The 25,546-nt window shown below is 36.1% G+C and overlaps 1 protein-coding gene across 1 annotated transcript in view; it reads left to right on the forward strand.

The window, feature by feature from the left end:
• Positions 1–25,546, forward strand: part of MAP3K1 (mitogen-activated protein kinase kinase kinase 1) — a gene marked incomplete at its 3' end in the record, with an annotated part of 53,824 nt that overhangs the window by 17,690 nt on the left and 10,588 nt on the right. Inside the window, exons 2-9 of the mRNA XM_080637461.1 lie at positions 14,759–14,909; positions 17,299–17,505; positions 19,284–19,484; positions 20,395–20,511; positions 21,066–21,214; positions 23,627–23,748; positions 24,529–24,610; positions 24,734–24,911. Of these exons, the coding sequence (XP_080493587.1) occupies positions 14,759–14,909; positions 17,299–17,505; positions 19,284–19,484; positions 20,395–20,511; positions 21,066–21,214; positions 23,627–23,748; positions 24,529–24,610; positions 24,734–24,911 (1,207 nt within the window). The remainder of the gene's footprint in view (positions 1–14,758; positions 14,910–17,298; positions 17,506–19,283; positions 19,485–20,394; positions 20,512–21,065; positions 21,215–23,626; positions 23,749–24,528; positions 24,611–24,733; positions 24,912–25,546) is intronic.

Genomic DNA, 25,546 nt, shown 5'->3' on the forward strand with positions numbered 1-25,546 from the left:
TTAAGTACTGTTTCTTTTCCTCCTCATCCATCTCTTTTCCCAAAGGGGGCAGAAGTGTTAAGGAAAGCTAAGGTAGTAGATTACATATACTGCTAGGAAATGCTATCTGTGTAACTCACGGTAATATATATTGGAGTCTGTTGTTCTCTGCATTGGGAGAATTATTTGGGGTTTGTAGATTAAATGCAATTGTATGTAATGCATTTCTTGTGTAAGATTTTTCTAGGTATTAAACCAGTGGGATTTCTTGAGTATTCTTGTGTATAAGATGAACTTATTCAAAGTAAAAATAAGGAAAGCAAAGCGTGTACTTTGTGTATCAATTAGTTTTATCAATACTTGGAAGGGTACCCGAGTGCTCTCCTCCTTCTTGACTTATCTGCAGAAGCAGATTTGATGATTACAGTCTTTTTTTTACCTTGCCTCAGGATTTCAGAAGAAAGCAAGCTCAAAGTGTGTGTGTGTGTCTTTATGAGAATTCTTTAAGTTACTGTATTTGTAGGCCTTCAATACTTCGGCTTTGTAACAGTGAGTTTTGTTCCCTGACCTACATTTGTACAAAAGCTGGCATGTAAATTGAAATAAACAATGTGCATTTACTGCTAAAATAACTTATGTTAGTTTCAGCTGTTTTTCCCTGAGGTCAGCCCAGCTTTTTTTGAACACTTCTGGTCACTTCGTGTGACATACCTTTGGTTTCTAGAGTGCAGACTACCTACAAACCAGATGAAAGCTTGCATCAGATAAAAAAAATCTGTTGGGTAAATTCACATAGAGTCATCCTCCTCCAATTCCTCCCTGGAGCTACACATTGCTGGTGAACATGGGGAAGAATCTAGGGGAAGAGGTTGCTCAGAGGTTGTTCCTGTGGTTTTACTACAGCATGCACAGGCAGTTGCTGTTTGACGTAGGATACTGGGCTGGGTGGACTTCTGGTTTAGTCTTGTAGAGATCGTTTTACAGGGAGATCCTGTGGACTGACAGACTATGCAGCTGGGAGCCTTGTAAATGCACAGGGGTCTGCAGCTGCCTGTAAGCAACAATCTCTGTTCTTATGTTTATCTTTGAGTCACACTGCTGTGCTTACTTTCTGTCCTGAAAATATAGTAGTTTATTCCTACCATAAATAGGAAACAAAGGAAGTAGTTATTTTTTGGGATCAACCTATTGAACAGAAAACAAACAAACAAACAAAAAAAAAAGTATTATTTGGTTTCAGAGTGTTCAGCTTTCCAGTTCGTAGAATAATAGACTGGCTTGGGTTGGAAAGGGCCCTAAGATCATTTAGTTTCAACCCCCCCACCATGGGCAGGGACACTTCACACTAGACCATGTTGCCCAAGACTCTGTCTAACCTGGCCTTGAGCACTGCCAGGGATGAAGCACTCACAGCTTCCTTGGGCAACCTGTGCCAGTGCCTCACCACCCTCACAGTAAAGAATTTCTTTCTTATATCTAATCTGAACTTCCCCTGTTTAAGCCCATTACCCCTTGTCCTATCTATATATAATCTCATGGCTGCAGGACATAACCCCTGCTAACTTGCTGAGTAAATTCAGGTTGAGGAACAAACTTCAGATTTTGGGGGCTGTGGTTCCTTCTTCTGCAGCTTCATTTTAATAATAAAACTTTCTACATCCTATGAAACTCTAGTTTCCAGTGTGGTAAATTCCACTGCATGTGGGGCATCTCCTCTACTGGAGTAAATTTGTTATCACAGCATGAGTACTGTTAAAATGGAACACCTTACTATTACGTGTTAGAAGACTGACTGAAGCTTGTTCATCAGAAATGCCATCGTGTCTGTTTTCTTGGGAAGTTAGTGCAGAACCATGTAATGATTGTACTGAAGATAAAATCCAGTTAAGCAGGTTTTCATTTTCTTCTTACCAACTTCAAATTTCAGAATGTGTGGTGTTGGTTTTAGGGGTTGTTTTTGTTGTTGTTTTGTTTGTTTGGGGTTTTTTTGTTTGTTTTTGCGTCAGAGCCGTATCAGTAAGGAGGAGTAGAAGTTAATAATTGAGGTGGGGAACAGGAACTCCTCAAACTGACATTGCTGCTGAGAAGATGGTATATGGAAATGTTTCAACTGGTTACCTCCGCAAGTTAGGATAACTTCTGGCCCCTCCTTTCTCTGTAGTGGCATATATAGCTGTTCATTCAGAACCCAGGTATTTAAATTACCTAATGTGTTTCCAGGCTTGTTACCATGCCAGTTCTAATGTTAGTACTTCATCTAAGAATACTCTAGCAGCAAATTCAAGTTTCTGCTTGCATGTAAATATTTTATAGACCTTTGATTATTATTTTTTTAAATACTGTGTTATTTTTTGTGATGCTTAAAAGCATCTTACTGTATGTAACTTAAGTATTTATGGCTGAAATTTAGGTCCATAACTGAACTGAAAATCCTAAAGTACCCACAACAGCTGTAACTTGGCTTTTCTTTAATGGATATGGAATGGCAGATAGGGGAGTTACAAGAAATTATATTTGGATGTCTTGCTCAAGTGGGTTTGCTTTTAGATGAATACGCTGAAAAACTGTTAACTTTTTTGCTTTTCGTTCCTCATAGATTTTGAAAGCTGCTCAGTAAAGAAACAAAAAAAGTCAATTTTTATTTTTTCTGTGTTGTCTCTGGAATAAATTTTCCGTAATCATTATGAATCTCCAGTTTTCCAAATGTTCTGTATGTCCTTTGGTTTGCTTGCATTCCCTGAGATTCAATTCAGCTATTGTTAAAGACTGTATTACAATGTTCTACTCATTCTATGATTCTATAATGCTAAAATATCTCATCACATACTGCTAGTAGATTGGAAGGGTTTAGAACTTTGTTGCAGACTGCTGTGAGCTGATTAATGTTGCAAAAAAAAATGCAGTACTTGTCATTCTTCTGTTTTATGATCTAGTCCAACTCTGGCCTGTAAAGTAGACACTGTGTCTAATTTCACTTTTGTTGTATGAGTACATCATTTGGAATATTGAAAATATTATTATTGGAGCATTAAAAATATAATTGTCAGGTTTGCTTGGGTTTTAGTTAAAATTCAGCTTTCCTATTTAGTTGATTTTGTGTTTTCTGATGAGCTAATTAGGAAAAATGTTGTATCTTGTGTTTATGCATGATGGGTTTTAAGAGGTGAATTGCACAGTGTTTTTCCTTATTAGCTTAACTTTAATATTTCCTGATGTATTGAACTTTAGGAAGTTGAATTTAAAAAGTGCCATCAGGAAGCAGTTATTTTGAACTGAACTACAGAGAAAACAAAGCTTTCCATTGAGGCTTATGTTCAAAATCTGCTGCTTTCATGTGGTAGCTAGCTCTATGCCAACAATATATCATCTCTTAACCGTGCCTCTTTCCTGAAACGGGGAGCATAGCAGTCCTCATGAGTCTAAATGCATGTCACACACTGCTGTAACTGCATTTTGTCACTAGCACTTGAAGTAAATTTAAGGATGGCATTTTTACAATAGCATGGTCTCCTGGTCTAACTGCATGTTTGCACACTCTGCCCAGTGCTGAGTTCTGTGTTACATCAGTTGCACTGACAGTGGTAGGCAGTAAGTTGAAAACTGGTCTGCTCTGAAAGTCAAGGGCTACAATTGTGTTGCATCCCCTTAGAGCAGGTGAGTGTGGCTGTAAGCATGACCATGTTTCCTACCTTTTGTTATGTTTGAATTGTCTGAAATACAGCAGTGCTGGGGGCAGCATTAAAGTTTAATATGTTGGCAAATACAGGTAATGGGTAAAACATATCTGTGCATTTAAACAGTGTTCCTGTTAAAAGTTCCCTTGTAGGGAAGGATACATGTGATATGCTTGCAGCAGCATCCAGAGTTGTTCTGCTTTTGAAACTTGACAGAGCTACAGAAGTACTGTCCTGCACATAGGGCTTTTGTAGCAGGCTAAATGCCTAACATGTGGATTTCTAGAATGTTAATGTATTTCTGGCAACAGAATTTACAATGAAGTACATTCACTTTATGATCCTTTCATAAATGAGACACTTGTACCAGAGACTGACACAGTTTTAAGTGCTTTTCCTGTATTACTTTAACTTCCCCTGCAGGTCCTTTTTTATAAAAATTAGCGAAAATAAACAGTTTCTGAAGACAGTGGCAATACATGTGAAACTCTGGTGGTACTTTACTTTACAAAACCAAAGACATGCATGGATAGTTTGAATAAAGTATCTGCTCTTCAGGACTGAAGCTTCTATTGAGCTGTTTTACTTAAAATGCAAAAATGTTTTCAGTTCCACTGCTGCCTGAATCATGCTGACTAATTTCTAATAATCATAGAATCAGCTAGGTTGGAAAAGACCATTAAGATTATCAAGTCCAGCCATTACTCCAGGACTGTGGTGGTGGTAGTGACAACTAGGAAGCAGAGAAATATAAGCAAAATATTTGTAATATGGCTTTCTTTTATTTCAGGTTACTTCAGGATGGGCATGTTGGGTTTTCTGGGGTTTTTTTTAGGGAGGCATGTTAAGTAATGTAGAAAAATAGTAGTTGGAACAAGGAAGTGCTTTCAGTTGAGTATGTTGCTGACAGTGGAATTCTGTGCGAAAGATTTCAAGGGTTAAATGTACATGAATGATACGCAGCTACGTAAGTCATACTATTAGTCTCCAAATCTGCTTAGTGTTGGAAGACACCTTAAAAAAAAAAAAAAAAGAAGTGGATGTTGATATTTGACTCTTTGTTTCTATGTTCAACAACAGGCACTCCTGAAACAGGGGCCCACGTATTTCTCCAGGGTTTATAGCTTAGTTATATTTCACAAGTTCTGTAAAAATTAGAAAGGCTTTTCTATACTAAGGTGTCATTTTAAAATGAAAAATAGTCTGCAAATCAAGATGTTTGAAAACTGTTCTGTGAATTTGGGCTTGGTAAGAAAGCATTCTATAGAAAACTTGATTTCTTATCGTTTGAACTTCATTATGGCCTTGCTTCTTCTGTGTCATAGAGAAATGCCATCTTTCAGATGGATGATAGGAGGTTTCTCTTTTGTTTATACAGCTTTTTCAAATATGTATCATGCAAAGTTTGAGAAAACTGTGGAAATTCTTTGCATGTATGTGTAACTAAATGATTTTTCAGCCTATCAAAGCTGGTTTTAACGATTTTAATCTTGGCACACTGGATGAAGTTTTCTTTCTGTATACCTTAGTTCTGGTTTTTAATAAAGTTGCTGTTCTAAACACATAAGTACATTCTGTTTTCTGGTCTCAAGGAGGCAGTACCACTGCTTTCACTTCACTGTAAAGTTCAGGTAAGCATTAGTATTTCATGATAGCCTGACCACATGTTTCATATCAGTTTTATAAATTAGTGCTTTTGGATAGGGACACAGTGATGAAGCAAGGAAACCTTGTCATTGCTGTACATGAATACTTAGGCATTGTGAACTTCACATGGGAGTATCCCAGCATTCTTCCCTGTATTGGGAATATTCATGAAAGGGCCTTGCTGTTGTTTTAGATTTCTCAATGTAGGTTTATTGATAACGTCAGAATTCCAGAGAACTGCTCCGTTAAATTTTAAGACTTAATTTGTGGAGTGTGAACACAAATGGTGGACTGCAGATGGATGTTTGAGGGTTGCATTGGTGAGCTTCCATGAGTAGGCCATGAAAACCTAGTGTGTTACTATTGCACAATGAAAGCAATCTTTGTCTTTTGGACTATGTGGGAAAGCAATTTAAATATCTGAAAGTACACCTGTGTGTTAATGTTTGTCTGTTTTTTCCTTTGAAGCCATGGACTTCTCAGCTATCTCAGCTGAAACAGTGCTTGAGGGTACTGCACAAATGGTTAATAACCATTTCCTCTCTTGCCCTTCAGGGTCCTTTAGCATGGATGGATTGCATGGCAATTCTTAGCCAAATTTTAATTGCATTGCTAGCTGTTTCACAGCTTGGAGTCTTTGTGGCAGATCTGCTTTGACTAAGTTAATCAAAAAGCTTGAGTGGCCCCATGCTTATTCTATAAGCTACCTTAGAAATTGTAGAGTTAGTTGTTGGTCATATGTACTGAATTAAAATTCATATCTCTGGTCTTCAATAGTAACTGATAAACTGGTCAACAACAAACAAGAAATCAGAACCTATTAGTTTTAATGCTGACAGCCAATTTCTGATGAAATAAGAAATTTAAATAGGCAGATAGTTTAAAAGAAGTATCTAGTATCATGCACTTGTACTAAATATTCTATTCCATTTCTGATGATTGTCAGTATTTAATATTTAAAACAAGTGCTAAAAAAAGCAAAACTCTAATTTTAAGAGCATCATTGTAATCCTGTTTAAGTTCCCTTTTCAAGTGAATCCTGTATGTGAGAGAGATTTTTGTCATTGAAAACATGTCTCCTCTGCCTGAAGTCTACGTACATCTCTCTATTAGGCTGCTCCAGATAATTATCTTGCAGATATACTTGGCCTGCATCCCACCGAAAATACCTTTGGTGCTTATCTTATAACCAATGCTGTTGAGTACAGGTCTCTCAATAAGCAAGTAAATGCTTTTTTTTAAATCATACGTATTTTGTAGCTTCAGCAATGTAAGATTGCTTCCTCTTCTAAAACAATGGTTGTTTCTTTTTTTGTGCTTGTGGGTGAGGATAAATGAAAAAGCTTTCTTACAAGTCACTTTAATGTGATACCTTACTGTGGCAATGAAGAAAACTACTTGAGTGCTGCTCTTGATGTTTTTGAAATGAGTGTGCTTGAGTTTTTTGACAGTTTCAATTGTTCGACTTTTTTACAGTTTTTTGAACTCCCTTGTATGTCCACAAAACTTGGGTACCATGGTTGCCTGTTCTTATTCCTGTCCATAAATTCCATGGGTTTCCAACTTTTTTTCCTCCTTCCCGAATGATCCCTTTCAATCAGAAAAACATGATATTGGTAAATTTAGCTGTTCTGATTCAACAGTAGTATATGAAAGTTTGAGGTTTTACAGTTGTAACTCCTTCCTAGCCAAAACCCATGTAGTTACCTTGGGGAGGAGATCTCGCAGTGGAGTTTTAAGAACTGGAATTGCTCTTTGGTTCTGCTGTGCTGCTGATTAGAAAGCACAGTGAAATATTAACTCTCTAGGTAAAGAGAAAACTTGCTCTGATTCCTTTTTAACAGCGGTAAGAAATGGTTCATCATTGTGCCAAACATACAGTTGGCATGATCTAGTTCTATTAATTTTAAAATACTACTACTTATTTTCAATATATTTTGTGGCCTCAAAGGCCTACCTGAGTTTAGAGACAGATTTGCTCCCACTACTATATAAGAACAGATACCAGAATGTTCAAATAATGCAATATGGGGAGATGGGTGAATATCCGTGTAGACTTTGGGTTGTTCTGTAGTGTGGGGGTTTTTTTGTCCTGTTGGTCATGTCTTAATCTTTACATACTTCCTTAGATACAGGATTGCTTTCAGTGTTCAGAGTGATGTAGTGGCGTAATCAGTTACATTTTATGAATTTTTACAAAACAGTAACTACACAATCTTGATGGAAGGAAAAGACTTCTTGTAGCTGGCACTAAAAAGTGCTATCCTTGAATCAGAAAGTGCTATTTAATTTCAAAAATGAATGCAAGAAATGAGAAGTAGCCAAAGCATTTTCTGCTGAAAGTCAGAATTGAAGTCACCATCCCCAGCTTCCCCATAGCATTTACTTTATTTGAATACAAAATTATATTTGATTTTTTGCAGGAAAGCGTAGTGCTTTTTTGTGTATTTTATTTTTCACTTACTATTTTGCCTTTAATGATTACTGATGCCAGAGGTCTTGAGAACGTGGGGAGTGTGGTCAAACTGGGATGCAGAGAGCTGGTTTGTAGAGCTCTACAAACTGAGCACTATTTTAGCAAGGAGAGAGATGACAGTGCTTGGTGGCCCATAAAACTTGCTGAGGGTTGGCAGTAATCTGGGAAATCAGTGGCATAACAGAAATCTGAAGATAGTAAAGGCATCTTTATTCACTACTCATGTCTATTTAAAGCTTTGCACATTGTCAAATAATGTTACTCTTTCACAAAGCTGGACTTAGGACCACATACATCTCAATAGATAAAAATAAATTGTTTCATTTACTAAGAATGTTTCATAGGATAATTTAAAATTATTTCCAGTTAACCCAATAGCTTTTACTTTTTACATTCCCCCTCAAATACTGTGTAAATGCTCAATACTGCTTCTGTTTGCTGTTGCATATATTAGTGTGTTTTGCATAAGCATAATATCTATATGATTTCATGTGCATGTATCTTTCTAGATGTATGTAATGCTATTTTTATCTTTTTTGGCAGGGTGCCCATTGTTTGTGAAACTGTTTTTTCCCAGGTGCTTGCATATGGGAGATTTTTTTGTGCTTAGGAGCCTGGGAGGGAATGGCTAAACTGAAACTTGTGCGCAAAGCCTTTCTGATCAAATTCTGTTCACGTGTAACATAGTGTCCTGTCTCAAATCACTGGTGACAAGCTGGAGCTCTTCTAGGTGATGTCTCTAGTGTTAGCTTTCAGACTGCTATGTGAATATGTCTGCAATTTGTATGTCAATTTTTAAGCAAATACTGAAGATATCCCTTTTCCTTTATCTGGGCTCCTTTTGAAGGAATGTGTACTCACTGCATTTATAATTAATACCAAGAATTTAATTTCTAAAGGAGCATGTGTTACTATAAATTAAAAACTTAAGTACATTGTTAAAGTGAGATATGAATGCAGCAGAATGTTTTTTCTTAAATAAAATCTCAGTAATACACTGAGGATGATAAAAAAAATATATATTTTTGTTAAGGAATAGTATGTATACTTACTCTTCTGTAATGGGCTTCCTTGCTTTGTTATCACAGACCTATATGGTTATTAGGCTTGCTATAACATTGATTTTTTAATTATTTTTATTTTTAAGTTACCTCACTGAATACTCCCTCCTCAGATAAGATTCCTGCAGTTAGTTTCTGTTTGTACTATGGATTTTGAAGAAGCTGAAAGAGGACTTACTGAAACTATAGCCATTTTTAGCCATATGCTTGCAGAAGTTTTGAATGCCTTTTCCTGTCATTTTTTGTCATGCTAGCTTGTTGTTATCTTACATAAATAAACATTTGTAATAGTAGCTGCCATTGTTAAAGTGGGTGTAGTTACTGTATGCTTGGCCTGTGGCTAGATTAGTTGACAGATATCACAGGAAAGTCTCCCTGTCGCACTGGGAGATCATGCTCTCCCCATACACACAGAGCACTTGACAGGACAAGAACGTTTTGAATAGATCTGCATTGTGCAGACATTCATCTCTTTAGCAAGCTTTAATGCTTATTTAGTACAGCTTATTATTCCTGTGTTAGAAGAAAACATTAATTATATTAATTCCCAGAGTAACTCAGGTTGGTAAATATATGGACAAGAAATCTGAATTGACTTATAAACAGAGTAGAGCATAAGCTTAAAAAAGATCAGTACCAAGCAACAAAACCAGACACAGAAGATACATTAAAAAAAAACCAAAATGGGGTGATTTAGCATACTAGGATCCTGCTTTGTAAGTCCTAAATGCTACTTCAGGATAACTGGTAGATAACAGTAATAATAATGCAAACCTTTGGGGCGTGAAAGTGAAGATCTTGAGAGATCATGTAACTACTATTTTTATATCCTGAAAATACCATAATGTGTATACATATATATATATATACACACATATATATGTACACATATATATACATATATGTGTGTGTGTATACCTTGATGTGTTTGAGTTGGTACTGGGAGATTAAGTAACAGCAGGAGGGATGAGAGCCCTAGGAGCCTTTGCAATACCTGTTTCAGATATCTGGTAACCTTCTTAGGAAACATGCAGAAGAGAAGTCAATTTCATTAACTTTGCAGCAAGCATCTGTTGCAAATAAGGGCTAGTATTTATTGGCTTGTTTTGTGGGACTCATTTTCAGTGGCTGTTGAACAGTGCCAAAATCTCCAAGTGTGGCTAGGTTCCTTCAGAATCCAGCCAATGGGAGCAATACAGAGAAGCTGTTTGAGCAGCCAGGGGTCGTTAGGAAGGCTAAAATCCTGATAGAATTAAATCTGTCCAGGGATGTTAACAGCAACCTGCAGGTACGCTGGTGATAAAATGAAGACTAGGGAAAACGTGTGCCCTTTCCAGAAGGAAACAGGAGACCTTATTACACAGGATATGGAGAAGGCTGAGGTACTGGGAGAATGAAGAACCACTTGCTGTAAGAGAAGGTTGTGTTTGAGACCATCTAAGGAACAGTAAGGTGCACAAGTCTGTGGGATCTGATGACATGCATCAACAGGTCCTAAAAACTGGTGAATGAAGTAGCTTAGCCCCTCTACATCGTATCTAAGAAGTTCTGGCACTCTGGCACAGTCTGCTGGCTGAAAAAGGGAAACATAACTGCCATTTTTTAAAAAGGGAAAAAAGGAAGAAGACCTAGGGGACTACAGGGTGGTCAGTCTCACCTCTGTGCCTGGCATGATCATGTTGCAAATCCTCCTGGAAACTATGCTAAGGCATGTGGAAAATGAGGTGATTGGTGACAGCCAACATGGCTTTATTATGGGCGAGTTTGCTGGCCTTCTGCAACAGGTTAACTGTTCACAAATAAGAGAAGAGTGACTTATGTCATTTACCTAGACTTGTGCAAGATATTTGACACTCCTGCATGACATGCTTGTCTCTTGGAATTGGCTGGATGGTCATACTCAAAAGAGTTAGTTCTTCTAATCTCTGTACATCTCTCTGAGCTCATCCCCAGTGTTGACTGTCACCATATATGACATTTCCACTGAGCAGAATATATGATTTCTTGTATATTTGTTCCTTACCATTCAATGCTTTTCCACAGAACTCAGGGCTCTTCTCCTCACAACCTGTTGTTAAATGCATTGATTGTTCTGATAGAGCTGCTGTGCAACCACTTGTTCATTAATACTTTCTGTGGTCACCAGTGGTTTGACCATTGCTGATATGCAAGTTACCTTTGCCAGTGTGCTTCATACAAATGTAAAAGAAATAAAAATAAAATTTTTAAAAAATTCATAAAATGGCTCAGCAGCTTATCACTTTTTTTCCCTCTCTTTGACTGGGTATTTGTGGATATAGCAGACAGAGCTTCTCTTTTCTTGGTGAATTGACTCTTAGCTATTTAAGAACTTGCCTTTTTCCTGTTTTCCTGCTGCTCATAAAATCTGGTCCAGCTTGGCTACTGGATAAAGCTGTTTGCCCAAATACAATAGCAGAGAAAAAAAGAGAAGCTGTTTCTAAACATTAAGAACAGGAAAATTATTTGGAACTATGATTCAGCTTTCCCAAATCGTTATATGCCCCTTGTAAGAATAATACTTGCTGAGAATAAGTGTTAAATTTACTGAGCTATTCAGAAGTGAGTCTTGCTTGTGAATTTCATAGTAGTTTGCTAAATAACAAATGTATTATTGCATGCCTTGTTTTAAAATACTAAATCATTGATCCATAGAAACCAAGTTGTTAATGATCTAACTGTTCAATTGCGCTTTGCAAGTCTTCAAAATTAAGGCAGAAACAAAGGGCAATGTTTTGCCTTCTTTATTGCACAAGATGTTCAGTTGACTGTTTCCATGCAGTACATTAATCTTATTGTAGTTAGTTTCATAGTTGATGAAGCAAATAATCCAAAGTGAATAATGCAGTTACTAATGTGCAGACCACTGAGCTTATGCATTAAAAAAAAATGGCAGTTGTCACACTGTTGAGCTTGCTTTTAATACGTCAGAATTAAAATTTAGGTTGATTTCCTTCGCATTTCTTGACTAGCAATACAGGAGTAATGCTGTTGGTTTGAAACTACTAATGAAAATAATTGAGAAGATCTGTAATGTTGCCCTTTTGGGAGGGTGCAAAGTTTGAAAGTTAAGTTTTATCTGGAGGAAAAAGCCTTTTATCTTTTTCTTCTGATTCATGAGAAGCTGAAACATTTGAGAGCAAAATCCTTGCTCCGTTATGAAGCAGGGCTTGGGCTATTGAGAAACATCAGACACCCTAGTCAAAGCTAGTTTCTCTGAGATTTGGTTTTCAGCCTGCTAATCAGTTTTGTCACTGCTGTTCAAGTAAAGCACCACCTGGCAGTCACTTCAGCACGTTGTTACCTTGATTTATGGATAGGTTTTGCTGTATGAAGATCAGAATGCTCCCTATGCTGCAGGATTAAATCCTCAGTGGAATATACTCTGGATTTATTATTCATACGTTGTTCTGAGATACAGTGATAAGGAGACTGGCAACCGAGCCGTTGTGCATCTTACAGCAAAACTTCAGCTTGCCTGGAATAGATGAGGGGGTTTGCTTTAAATTTAATAAAAACAATTAAGATTTTAAAAAGTGCAGGTTCAAGGACACAAAATGAACATTTCTCGTAGTATTCAGGAGCACTGTGCAATCACAGGAAAATATTTTTCCACAGACCTAACAGCATCAGAATAGTCAATATTTTAGCCAAGCTTGAGTTAAAATATGAAGTTTTCTTGAGCACTTCAGAAAACATATTCTATAAAAATACACATAATACTTAAATTTTGCAAAAAATGTAATCATGGTTTACTCAGCAAAACCTTTCAGACTTGGTTGGTCTTTCCCACCTGCGTGGAGGAAAGGCACAAGAGTTCTTTGTGCAGGGCGAGAGTAGATGGGTTTAGCTGTCACATGAGAGGAAGATAGCTGCTTCTGCTTTTTAGAGAACAAGCACAGATTGTGAAGCCTCCACTGTTGTATTACATTGTTCAAGGGCCTCTAAAAGGCCTTATTTTATTTTTTTTTTTATATCAGCAGGGAAGTTAATCATGGTTATAGGAACAAATGAAATACTGTGTCATTCTTTCATTGCTGGGATAGTGTTTTTTGTCTTGTATACAAAATACTCGTGCAGCTAAGATGGTTCATGTCATGGAATAACTAACATAAAAAAGAGTATATTTGAAACTTGCAGCTGTATAATTTCAGAGCTGTACTGTTCTTTAATGCCAAAATTTTTGTCTTTGAAGGGATTTTTTGACTGAGGACAAAGTATGAAGTTGACCCTTCTTACACATAAGCTGTTCCTTACTTTAAACTTTCGAGGCACATTCTCCATTTGGAGTCATCCTGCTGCTATTAAATCTTTGTTTTTCATGAATTATCACTACAGGATTTTTTAAATCTCTATTTCTAGAAAGCAATAGTATGGAATTCAGTGCTGGAACAAAAAAAATTGTCAGTCGGCATTAGTTTTGAAGTTATGCATTAATACTTCTGAAAAATTCTTAGGTGGATTGTGTTTCTATGTATAAACATTTTAAAGTCTTTAATTGCTAGACAGAGTTCTGAGTGTCTAAAATCAGTTATTAACAGTAGGTTTAGATGCTGCTTGAAAGAAAATATATTTTGTTTACAGTATCCATCTGCTTATTATGTTTCAGCACTAAACAGGAAGACTTATTTCCTGCCTCAGAATACTTTGTTTCCTTTGTCTTTACAATGAGAGAAAAAAAAATATAACAGGAATGCTCCTTCTGGCCAGGGAAAACTTGTAATTTTTCTAAGTAGGGTTTTGTCATAAGTAAACCTTAGTAATACATTGCTGATACAGATAGGAATTGTAATTTCAACATCTTACTGCGGTGAATGTTACAGGGAGTATGCTGTAGGTCATCATAGCATACATAAATGTAGTTTTAACTGCATAACTAAATGTTGTAGAAGCTAAAGACTACATCTGTGAAATCAGCGGTTGAAACTAGTATATGGCCTTATCTCCTCCCACTTTAAGTTGTGATTTTATTTTTTCAGATAAAATTTCATTTTGAAACTTGGCTTAATCAAGGTTGCTTACTTTTAAAGACAGCTAACTTCAAGAAGATGGGTGGGGATCATGTGCTGCTGCTTAAGAATGTGGTTTTCTTGGTGATTTAGTAGATAACAGAATCAGGAAATCTTCCAGACTCTTCATATTTTTCAGTGTCTGACAGTGTTTTTTGCTTTTTTGTTGTTGCCAGCAATCACAATGAACTACTTTGCTGTAGGTCAAAAAGCACAAGCCTAAATGGATTACACTTTCATTTTACAGATACGAACTTGCTGTGAATTCTGTTGTAATTATATCTGACTTGAAGAGCTTTTGAGTCATCAGTCACTTGGAAAGCAGCTCTGAAGGCCAATAGCCATGAGTTTAAACATACTTAGAGTGTATTAGTTTTGAAGTCCTTTTTTAGGGAAAAGTTCATGTATAGGAAGAGGCGCTGTATACATAGTTTCACACTTGTGTACCTTATGAAGGCAGAAAATTTTAACCACTGATTTACATTCATTTTGTAAACTGTTTTCAGGCAGAGATTGCAGGCTTTGAATTGCCAAGGAGTACATGAACCATCACAACACTTGTGAAACCTTTAGTGAATTGCATGACATGTAGGGTTATTTTTGTATTGGTTTAGTATTTGCCAAGACCTTCCTTTTTACTGGGTGTCCAAACAGAACATGCATTTTAACGGAATAGTCCTCCAAACAGGTATGCTGCAAATGGCAGACTAGCAAATTAGTCTTGAAAGGCTCGCTGCAGTCGGTTGGAAGTAATGTTTTAGCAGCTGCATTGTAAAGAGAGGGAGAACAGGATGGCACAAAGTTTAGGAATGTTGTGGTGGTAAACTTTAACTAAAATTAATTGTGTGTATGACTTTTGTTTTGTTTCGGTTTTTTTTTTTCTCTTTGCTGTAGTCGTGACATGGAGAATAAAGAAACCCTCAGGGGGCTGCAGAAGATGGATGACCGCCCAGAAGAGCGCATGATCAGAGAGAAACTCAAGGCAACATGTATGCCAGCCTGGAAGCATGAATGGCTGGAAAGAAGAAGCAGGAGAGGCCCTGTGGTAGGTGGCACTGATGAAAGGCAGTATCTATAACAGCTATTACAAAGAAAAATCCTTTAAATTCCTTTCTATTAGAAATCTTGTTTTCTTAACAATTTGCATACTCATAGTTATGGTCCTCCTGTTCGCTTTTTTTTAAGTGGTTTAACAGGAAACTGTGGCTGCCTTTCTGAAATGTATGCATTTCTTAAGCTGTATTTTTTAGGGAAAAGGCATATAGCTGAGCAGCTGACTTGTGTCGTATAAAATACTGGAACAACACTGCCCTCTAATGTCCTTAACAATAGCAGCTCCTGTTCATTAGGTTAAAACTGACACCTGTGTGCAAAACTGCACTACGGTGCTTTGTACTCCCTTGATACTTAGGGGTTTCATGACTTCACTTTTCCTTGGTTGGAAAATGTTAATCTTCTGTGTATTGAAACAGAAATATATGCAATTTTTTGCTAGAAGGAAAACCAAACTGCAATCTTACTAGAATCAGACAAAACCGAACTTGTGTAACTCTTTCACGCAAGTCTCAGATCTGCTAAACTTTGACTCTCAAAGTATTCAAATAGCCTTTTGGGTAATGCTTTTGAACGAATGGCTCAGAAGTGGTTTTAAGAATTGCAGGTAGATCAAATACAAAACTTATTAACAAAGTGACAATTCTATTTAATATAATGCTCACTAATTAATAGCAATTAGTTACCTGTAAGTGCAGTTGCATTGATTTGTGTGATTCCCATGTACTACTTGATGGCAGTGCTAATTTAAAGATAAGATCATCTGATTCAGTAAAAAAGTGTTTGGGGACAGCTTTTCTAGGACAGAAATAAGAGGGTTCTGTGGTTAACTTTTTGTCATTAGAGAGAACATTAAAAATACTTAGTGCACCAAAGAAACAATACCTCAGAGGGTCAAATAACAAAACAGTTCTTTAATAATTTTTAAAGGCATCTTGGTTACTGCATAACTTGAAGTTGTTTTCTTGCTCAGGCCACTTCCCTTGAGGTTTCTGATATAACTTGTCCATAGATAGGCACATGAATCTGCATTCTGACCTTCCAAGAAAGAGAAAGCATTACAGTAATCAGTAAGACTTGAAAAAAAAAACCCAAACAAAAGGCCACCCTACTTTTTATACTTCTCTTTTGTCCTGTTCACTTTCATAATCAGATGCCAGTCTGTTTAAAAACAGTATGATGCCTTTTTAAAGTAAAATGAGCAGTTCTTGGATCAAGGCTATAAAAGTGGGTTTTCCTACTCTTTGGCAGTGCCTAACTACTACATCACAACCTCCTCATTGTCCTCTTCCCTGTAGCCTGCTGAAACTGAAATGCATTTCTGAATAGCGGAATAGCTTCGGTTCGATGAGTTAAATGCTTCAGTTTAAAATAGCATTTGACCTTGTGGATATAGTCCAAATCATCAGGTAGAAAGGCACTGAGTCTGCATATGTCTTTCTCCCTGTACCCCAAGCAGAGAAAGCCCCTTCCATTTTTTGCCTAAACCAGAGATCTCTGGAACTTTCTAGGAGAGGTCTGCTCTTAACCTGAAGTGTTACCTGAAGCTTCCTTTCAGCTTTGAGTCAAGCCTCTAAGACATGGAAACACTTAGAACTAAAATTGAATTACCTGACTGCTTTTAATTTGATTCCAGGGGCCTTATGCATTGTGTGCGTCTGAGAGGCAGACAGCTGAAAATTGTCTTGAAATATTCCATACCTCACTGTCAAAGTGCAGTGTTAGTACAACAAAGCACTTTATTGGAAGTGTGCATACTCACTCTGCTCAAGCACATGTGTCTAATCTTGTAATGCAGCACTGTGCACAATGATTAGCTCAGATACCAAATGTGGCATAGCTGTTTTACTTCTATGGCAGACAGAAAACCCAGGTGTGGTTCTTATAGAGCACAGTACACCTTAATTCTGCTTCGTTTTTTCTAGGTTTAAAGTAATTTTTATTTTGCAACAAGTGTGCTGCAAAAATAGCAACCCTAGTATTTCTCAACTGATACTGTATAAAACAGATGGATCTAACGTTTTGGCTCTTAATAAACAGACAACACCTGTAGAAAACAGTCTTTTGGCTCCAACTCTCAAAATGGGGGAACTGCTGTTCTTTGAGATGTCATGAATGACAATTATGGAAGTACTTTGAGAATCAAAAGAGTTGCTGCTAAGCAGCACAAATGGGCAGAAAAAATTATTCTCACTTTTTTTGTTCCATATAGATTAAAAGATAACCCATATTAGATGATGATATTAGAATCTAGGAAATGCAGATTGTGTCTGGATAATGTATTAATTACATAATGCTAGCAAAACAACTTTTAATAAAGTTGTTCTGCTGTAGTGTAAAACGATCAATTTGTAATTCTAACACGTTTTAATTTCTGCAAGGTGGTGAAACCTATCCCTGCTAAAGGAGATGGATCAGACATGAACAAACTCTCTTTAGAACCTCAAGCTGAAGGACAAAGTACTGCTTCTTCACCTACACAGAAAGGAAGACGTAGTCCTTCTCCTAGTAGCTCCTCTTCGTCTTCATCTAGGACGGTTAAATCTGAATCACCTGGTGTTAGAAGAAAAAGGGTATCTCCAGTGCCTGTAAGTAGCAACCTGTGATGTAATTTTTAGTTTGCCTGTATTCTGCAATCCTTTGCTTATAGAGGCAATTAATCCTCCTTGTGTAGGGCAAAATGCTGATACAAAGGGGTTATGACAGGGTATCACTTGAGTGAGATAACGCAGAGCATAGCTGATGTTGCATTTCTCATGTATGCAGTTTTAGTCTCTGAAGTGTGAGTTTTCTGTTGCTTCAGTCCTGCTTTAAATTTTTATTTGTAGGAAATAAAAAAATACTGTTACTCAGTTATGAAGACGTGTATTTTTTCTTAACTGGATTTGCACAAGGAAGTGCTAATACTTCAGGTTTTTTCCTGCAGTTTTGCCTGTCAGTTTTGCCTGTCAGTTCTTCAGGCAGGTATATTCTGTCAGGGACAGACAGCATTGTTGACTGTATTAAGATTCCTGCAAAAAAGCGTTACTGGTGTGCTGTTTGTGATCCTCTATTCCAGAACTGATCTTTATGTACAGATTAGATAAGATTTAGGATATATGCTTTGTTAGTAGACTAAACTCTGTTATGGCATTTGAGAAGATCTGGCATGGAATGTCTTGAGCAATAGTAACTGACTTCATTAAAGAAGATCAAGAGTATAATGTTTTGAGTGACAGTACTTAATGGGTTTCCTTGTTATAAAAATGCTCATCCACGATTAAGCTTCAGTTGACTTGTCTAAAACTTCACAGTGTAATTAGAGCAAGAATACAGTCTAATTGCTTTTATTGTACTATTGCTCTAAACAAGGTTTCAAAAACAAGCTATGTACTGCCATTCCACATTCCTCAGAACTGGGAATGAATATCACAAGTTACAGTACTGCAGCACAGCTCCTTTCCTCTTGACAAGAGAAATTGAAAGGGGGGGTGGGGGAAGCACCAACCAGAAAAACCCCAGAAAATTCAAAACCCCACCAAACTATTTAATTTAGTCTTTGATCTATATTTACTTGATTGGTTTTCTTTGTTTTACCTTAACCTTTCACATGAAAAACCTTAGAAGTCTAGACTATCTCTTACTTGACTGATGGACAGTAAGTTTATTATAACCTGTATTATAACATAAAATTCAAAGTAGATGTAAATCAAAGCAGAAGAGCTGAAGTTGGACAAAGTCATTAATGCATATTGTAACATCAGAAAAGTGAAGAATTTAAATGAAAAAAAGTTTAAAAACGTTTAGGCCATTGAATTTTTGATCATGGGCAAATGAAACACAAAAACCATCCTGAGCTGAAAGTTGCTTTAATTGTGCAAAGGAGAGGAAGCTGTATCTTTTTTCCTTTTCTTAGGAATTTCTTTTGTTCTTCATTGACTAGATGTTCCCTTTTGTAAACTGTAGTCATAGGATTTCCTCATTTCTGAAATGTGTTAGCATTATAACCTTATATAACAATTTCCTTTATTAAGTCACAGGTCTATGATTATCTTCTGATTGAATTATACTTGATAATTCCATAGTAATGTGGTAAGGCAACTAATGAAGACTTGAAAAGAGAGGCAATTTAAAAGACTTCTGTCATAATGACAAAATTTCAGTTACCAAGAGCTTCAGTTTTCCTTCTGCCCTCAAGTTCTGGGCATGGAAGAAAAGTAATCCTTTTATTGTCTTACAGTCTAAGCAGGTTTTAGTAGTTTCAGGGACTATTATCTGACACTTGAAGGAAAAAAAAACCAAACCAACAAAATATACCCCACCAAATCAGGACCTAATTAAACTTGCTGTAATCCTGGAAATGCTTACGATGGTACTGCTTATTTAGTTTCAGAGTGGACGAATAACACCACCTCGACGAGCCCCATCTCCAGATGGCTTCTCTCCATACAGCCCTGAGGAAACAAATCGTCGTGTCAACAAAGTTATGCGAGCCAGGCTGTACTTGCTGCAGCAGATAGGACCCAACTCTTTCTTAATTGGAGGAGACAGCCCTGACAACAAATACAGAGTGTTTATTGGGCCTCAGGTAGAGAACATTTTTATGTTGTCGGTAGCTTTTATTAATTTAGACTTTATTTATTTATTTATTTAATCTTGGGAAACTGTTCAAAACCAAATTAGGTCAAGTTGGTTGCCAGCCATGATAATGGCTGTGTAAAGTAATGTTTGAAAGTTATAATCTGTGCTCATGTGATGTAATGATCAGTTTGCATTTTGTCAAATATGTAGCAAGTATATTAGTTTTGTCTGAAGTCTGTCTTTAAAACAAAACTCCAGTCTTTTTCTCCTTCCTAGAAATGGCTCCAAATTATGTCTTTGGTAAAAATTCAGCCACTTCATTTTCCTAGTTTCTCACCCTGAAACACTTGATCCCATCTGTTCATGGGATATATATAAATGACAAGCACATAACATCATTCTTTAATATTGTGATAACTTCGTTAAGTTATCGAACTTAACTTTGTTAAGACCCAAAGTGAGGTCCTTTTTGTAGACTTCAATAGTAGTAATTTGATGCTGCATTAGGGAATATTTAGGGGTTTGAGTAAATAGAAGCATCTCATTTAAGTTTGATTGCTGTCATGTTATGGATATATGGAGATTGTATGCATAAATTCCTTCCAGTAGGAAGCATAGCAAGAACTTCAGTCAGAGTTACAAAATAAAAAAGTTGGTAAAAAAAAAAAAAAAAAGTCAGTTGAAAATTGATGTTGTAATTTTCTGCTTTTCAGTGTATGTTCCCGAATAATACTTTAGGAAATATTGTAGGCTGTGTAAGCCATTTATGCCTATATGTGAAATATTTTGCATTAACTTTTTATTTCTTTTCAGGCGGGGGGGGGGGGCAGTAGACATTCTATGATGCATTTGAATGTGTGAAATTATCTGTGTAATTATCAATTCAGTAGAGCCTTAGCATATACTCTTCTTTGCAGACCTGTAGCTGTGGCCGTGGGACGTTTTGTATTCATCTGCTGTTTGTTATGCTGCGGGTGTTCCAGCTTGAACCCTCAGACCCAATGCTCTGGAGAAAGACACTAAAAAACTTTGAGGTAATTGATTTCTAACAGATCTAATAGCAGATCTAAAATACACTCTCTAGGTAAAAGTCTTCAGGATAGTATCTTAAAAATGCTGAAAACCTTTGCTTTTAAAAGCAACAAGAATATGCGGTTTTAATTACATCTTTAATTCAGTCTCAAGAGACCTCTAAATAGAAAGAAAGTAGCTGAAAATAAGACATAACTAACAGGAACAGTGGAGAGCTGTACTTCAGTGAGTGATTCAAATTCTGGATTTTCTGCTCAAGTTTGTATACCTGTCTAACCAATTAGCTGAAAAGCAAACAGAATGAGGATCTTCAGAAGTAATAGTGTGTATACTTAAAGCTCTTGTTTAGTAAGCAAATAAGTTTCTTCTTGTAAAGTGTCTTCTTTGATCTGTTTATTAGACTTCTGAAATTCTTGCTGCTGCTACTACTGCTAATGCATTACTGTGAAGGTGAATAGAACTTTTTGTAGCAGTAGTTAAGCTTTGGTAATGTTACTTTTAATTACAAGCTATTCATAGCATAAATACGATTGTTGCTATCTCTTTCTGATGTTAGGTTGAGAGTTTGTTCCAGAAATATCACAGTAGGCGTAGCTCGAGGATCAAAGCTCCATCTCGTAACACCATCCAGAAGTTTGTCTCACGCATGTCAAATTCTCATACATTGTCATCATCTAGTACTTCTACATCTAGTTCAGAAAACAGGTTAGTATTTTTCTAAAGGAATTAAAAGCTTTATTCTGTAATTTTCTTTGAATTTTGGAGGTTTAGAGTCACCTGCATTCTTTTCTGTTGAAAGCTGATTTCATTTCAAGCCATGTTAAGTCTCTGTATTTGCAAACAATTGAGTCAAGCATGCATTAGTCACTGTGGGACCAAGGGGGCATATTTGCTTTAAAACCCTGTTTGAAAAACATTAGGTAGAATTGTAGAAAGTTTTTCGTTTTGTTTTGGGGGTTTTTTTTGATTTTTTTTTTTGATTTTTTTTTTTTTACCCTTTATAAATTTGGAAAACAAACTTCTGAAATATAAGTGCCAGACTGAAGCATGTATTAACTTTGGAAACCTATTTGTGTGCATTTGTTCAAATACAGCACTTGTGCAAATGTTGACAAATGAAGAAACAGGATTTTTCTTTTTCTCTTACCCCACTTTGGACAATGCTTGTGCCTATGATAGTGTGCTGCAAAATTTTTGGGCAAATGCACTCTGTTTGTGTAAACACATATAAAATATAGGTTCACTTACATTTTTATGTATGTATACATATATTAAAAAAAACCTCATCACCTAAAATGGATGATTACATTATCTTGACAGCTGTTAAACTATTAATTTTTTTAAAGTTTATACAATATTAAGCAGTGCCTTATTTATCAACGTTAAGTGAAGTTTGATTCTTCAGTTATTTTTCCCCTGACTAGTTGTACTTGAGTGCTTTTGCATATTCTTTTCCTTGATTTTGAAAAGATAATGGTTAATTTTTAAACAAGTGATTTGTGCATTCATTGCTGGGTGAACTAAACAACCTCTAGAGTGGTCAAACTATAGAAGGCAACCTAAATCGTGTCTTGAGTAAAGTGAAATGTAATTTAAAGAGTACTTTGATGGGTTACTTTGTGATAATAAGCTTATAGTTAGATTAATATATTCGGACAGGCTTATAATCCTGATGTACAGATTGAGACCTTCATTTCCTGTCATCTTTTCTTTATTTTTCCAGCTTGCCGAATTATGTCAATGTAAATAAATTGCATAAACAAAGCAATTAAATACATAGTTCCCTCTGGAACTACTTACCTGTCAAGCCAGTTCCTTTAATGTAGATACCTTGTGTAGGAACTTTATTTTATTTTATAGAATTGGCTTCACTGGACTGTGAACTTCACTACAATAGTTCTCATTTTTACAGGATGAAAGATTTTTCAGTTGTTTCACAGTACAGCTGATATTAGTTCCTAGCATTACTGGTTCCATGAGAAAGTTACTGTTTTGTGCAAGTCTAATCTTGCATGATGTAAGTATGTGAGCATCAGATTCATTTGAGATAAAAGTTTACTCTGTTCTTATAATTACTGTGACTTGCAATTATCTTTGGTTTATTGCTAATTCTTCAAAAATAAGTTTAAATTTAATATTCGTCTTTCTATACTTGCTGTGGAAATGAGTTTGTAAGATTATTTTTATGGATTTTTCAAGGAAAAAAAGCATCAACCATTTGCAAGGAAGTAGAAGTAAATATATGTGTATAGAAATTATGCATGAACAAATTAATTTAAAAATACGTCAAGTATGGGGTTCCAGCAGACTTTTAGACACTCACAAACTATAACTTAAATTTTTGATATGAATTTTGCTTTGTACATTTAAACAATATTACAGAAGATTAAAATCTGTGTTTTTCACTATGTGTTGTTTACATTCAGAATAATTTTTCTAAGTCTCTTGTGATATGTATTTAAAAATTAAGGTGAGGGTAAGCAAAGTGGAAGCAACTGTAAAATAGAAAATGGGTTATTTTAAAAAATCTACATGTGATGTGTGTTCACATGAATCTGTTGCATCTGTTTCTGCTAGTGGCAGAGAATTATTGAGGGGCTGTTAACCTCTGGTGATTTTTTGTGTGTTACGTAAGTTCGTTAAATAGTATTTACAGTTTCCTGTAATGGGCTAAAAAGTACTTGTGACTCAGTACTGTGAAAGGATTGTGATGGAAAAAAATGTGGGTAGCTTTCAAAATAGAAAACAATCAAGTTTTTTTCAAAACCAGATGATGAGTAAAAAAGTAAAGGTTGGTTTGTTTTAAGAAGAAACTTTAGAGGAAAAAAGCGCCCAGCGCTGGGCCTTTCAATCTGATTGGTATCTGACCTAGTTTGAAGAGATGTCATGGGTTTTGTGACTTTCCCTTTCATTTTAACAAAGTGTTGTCTGTACTCAGTGCTTCTAAAGTTTGATGGCTTAATTATTCAGACCAAGGTTCAGCAGTATGATTTGTGAATAACTGTAGTTATTCATAAGTGACTTTTTCAAAGCTGGAAGCTATATTTTTTTCACTGTTACAGCCTGTTCTGAATTCTGATATGCCACTTTTACAATCACAAATATCTATTTTTATAGCATGAAGGATGAAGAAGAACAGATGTGCCCCATTTGTTTGTTAGGCATGCTGGATGAAGAAAGCCTAACTGTGTGTGAAGATGGCTGCAGGAACAAATTACACCACCACTGCATGTCAATATGTATGTTGTCATCTTTGTCTTGTTGAGTTCTGATGACTCTAAATATGCAAAGGTTTTACAACTCAGTGTGTTTTCATTGTGGTTTTTTTTTTGTTTAAGAGTAAAAAAAAACCCCAAACCTATTCATAAGTGACTAGTGTCACTAGTGACTGGTAGCTGTATGTGAGAGGTATCATTCAGGTACTGTTTGATATTCCTTACTTAATCAGCTATTCACAAATAAAATTTGTAATTTGATGCTTTGAGAAAGAAGTTAACTGCAGGGCTAGAGGTTTGAGCCTCTTTCACCTGAGTGAAGACTTATGCCCAGTTTGAGCAATGTTAAGAATGGATTTTTAGCCCCCTCTGACTTGTCATTAGAATGCATAAAATTCATCTACTATTGGATAGGATTATATAGTGAATTATGAAGTATGCTTACATACTACATTAGGTATATGAATACTTACATTTTGCTTTAACAAATAAAATTCCATCTCTTGTATTTTAATACTTTCAAAAAAGTTGCCTATATTTGAGGTTTGAAAAGAACTGCATTTAAGTTCATAACTTCAAATGTTAATTGTAGTGATAAACTGATGCATTTCAGCATGCAAAAGAAGTGTAAATGCCTGTATTTATCTGGCTGCTGCAGATGGCTCAGTTCAGAAGTGCTTACGCTGAAACTAACATTCTTCAGTAAAACTTTAAACCAGAAGATGGAGTTACTGTCTCTGTAGAGAGAACTGTTACTGTCTTCTGTAGAACAGAAGTATGCATTATCCTGTTGCTGTGTTTCAGGGGCAGAAGAATGCAGAAGAAACAGAGAGCCACTTATTTGTCCTCTTTGCAGATCTAAATGGAGATCTCATGATTTCTATAGGTAAGGATTTAGTCTGTGTATAACAAACTGTTTCTAGATCCTTAGTTGATGTTCCAAAATATGAAGTATTTACTTTAGTACATGTTTAATTCATTAATCCACATCATCTGTTGCACTCTGTAGTCATGAATTGCCAAGCCCCATGGATTCTTCTGTTCTCCGTATGGTTCAGCAGCAAACTCAGCAGCAGCCTACAGCTGGATCACAGAGAAGAACCCAAGATAGCAGTTTTAACCTCACTCATTATGGAGTCCAGCAGATCCCTTCTGCCTATAAAGATTTAGCTGAGCCATGGATTCAGGTAATCTTACTTTGTATAAGGAGCTTCAAATGTAAAAACTGATTTTTGACTGGTTTTGCCAGATTCATCGTAGCAATTCAGAAATTTTATTCTGAATCCCGTCAGCTTTATAGTTGATTGGAAAGCATTATATTTAACGTGTATCAGAAGAGAAAGTTTTCCAGTCTTGTTTAACTGGAGTTTCAGTTTTGGACTTCATCTCAAGCCTCATATGAAGGGTCCATGTAATAAAACATAATATTCTAATTTTACCTGTGCAAGTGTCACATCAATACAAAGTTGACATTTATTGTTAGTCAAGTTGTGCTACAGGAGCCGAATAACTTTCTAATTAATATCATCTAGAGGTGGGTTCAGCAGAGCAGGGAGTCATACACTTAAAAGTGGGAGAACTTGTATTGCCTTTATTTCTGCTGTTATTTTTGTCCCGTGTGGCTGCATTGTTAATATCTGTGTCTAGAAACAAACTCCATAGTGAGTAATTAAAATTCAGAGTGAATAAAACCATGCAGTCATCCCCCTACTTCTCGTAAGAGAGTTTTTGAAAAACCAATAACTTGCCATTTATGATGTTTCTTTTCTGTCACAGAATCTTTTTGTAAGACACTGTACCTTCTTACACATTTTTGTTGTCA

The sequence above is a fragment of the Psittacula echo genome, assembly GCF_963264785.1.
Source record: "Psittacula echo genome assembly, chromosome: Z".
Lineage (NCBI taxonomy): Eukaryota > Metazoa > Chordata > Aves > Psittaciformes > Psittacidae > Psittacula > Psittacula echo.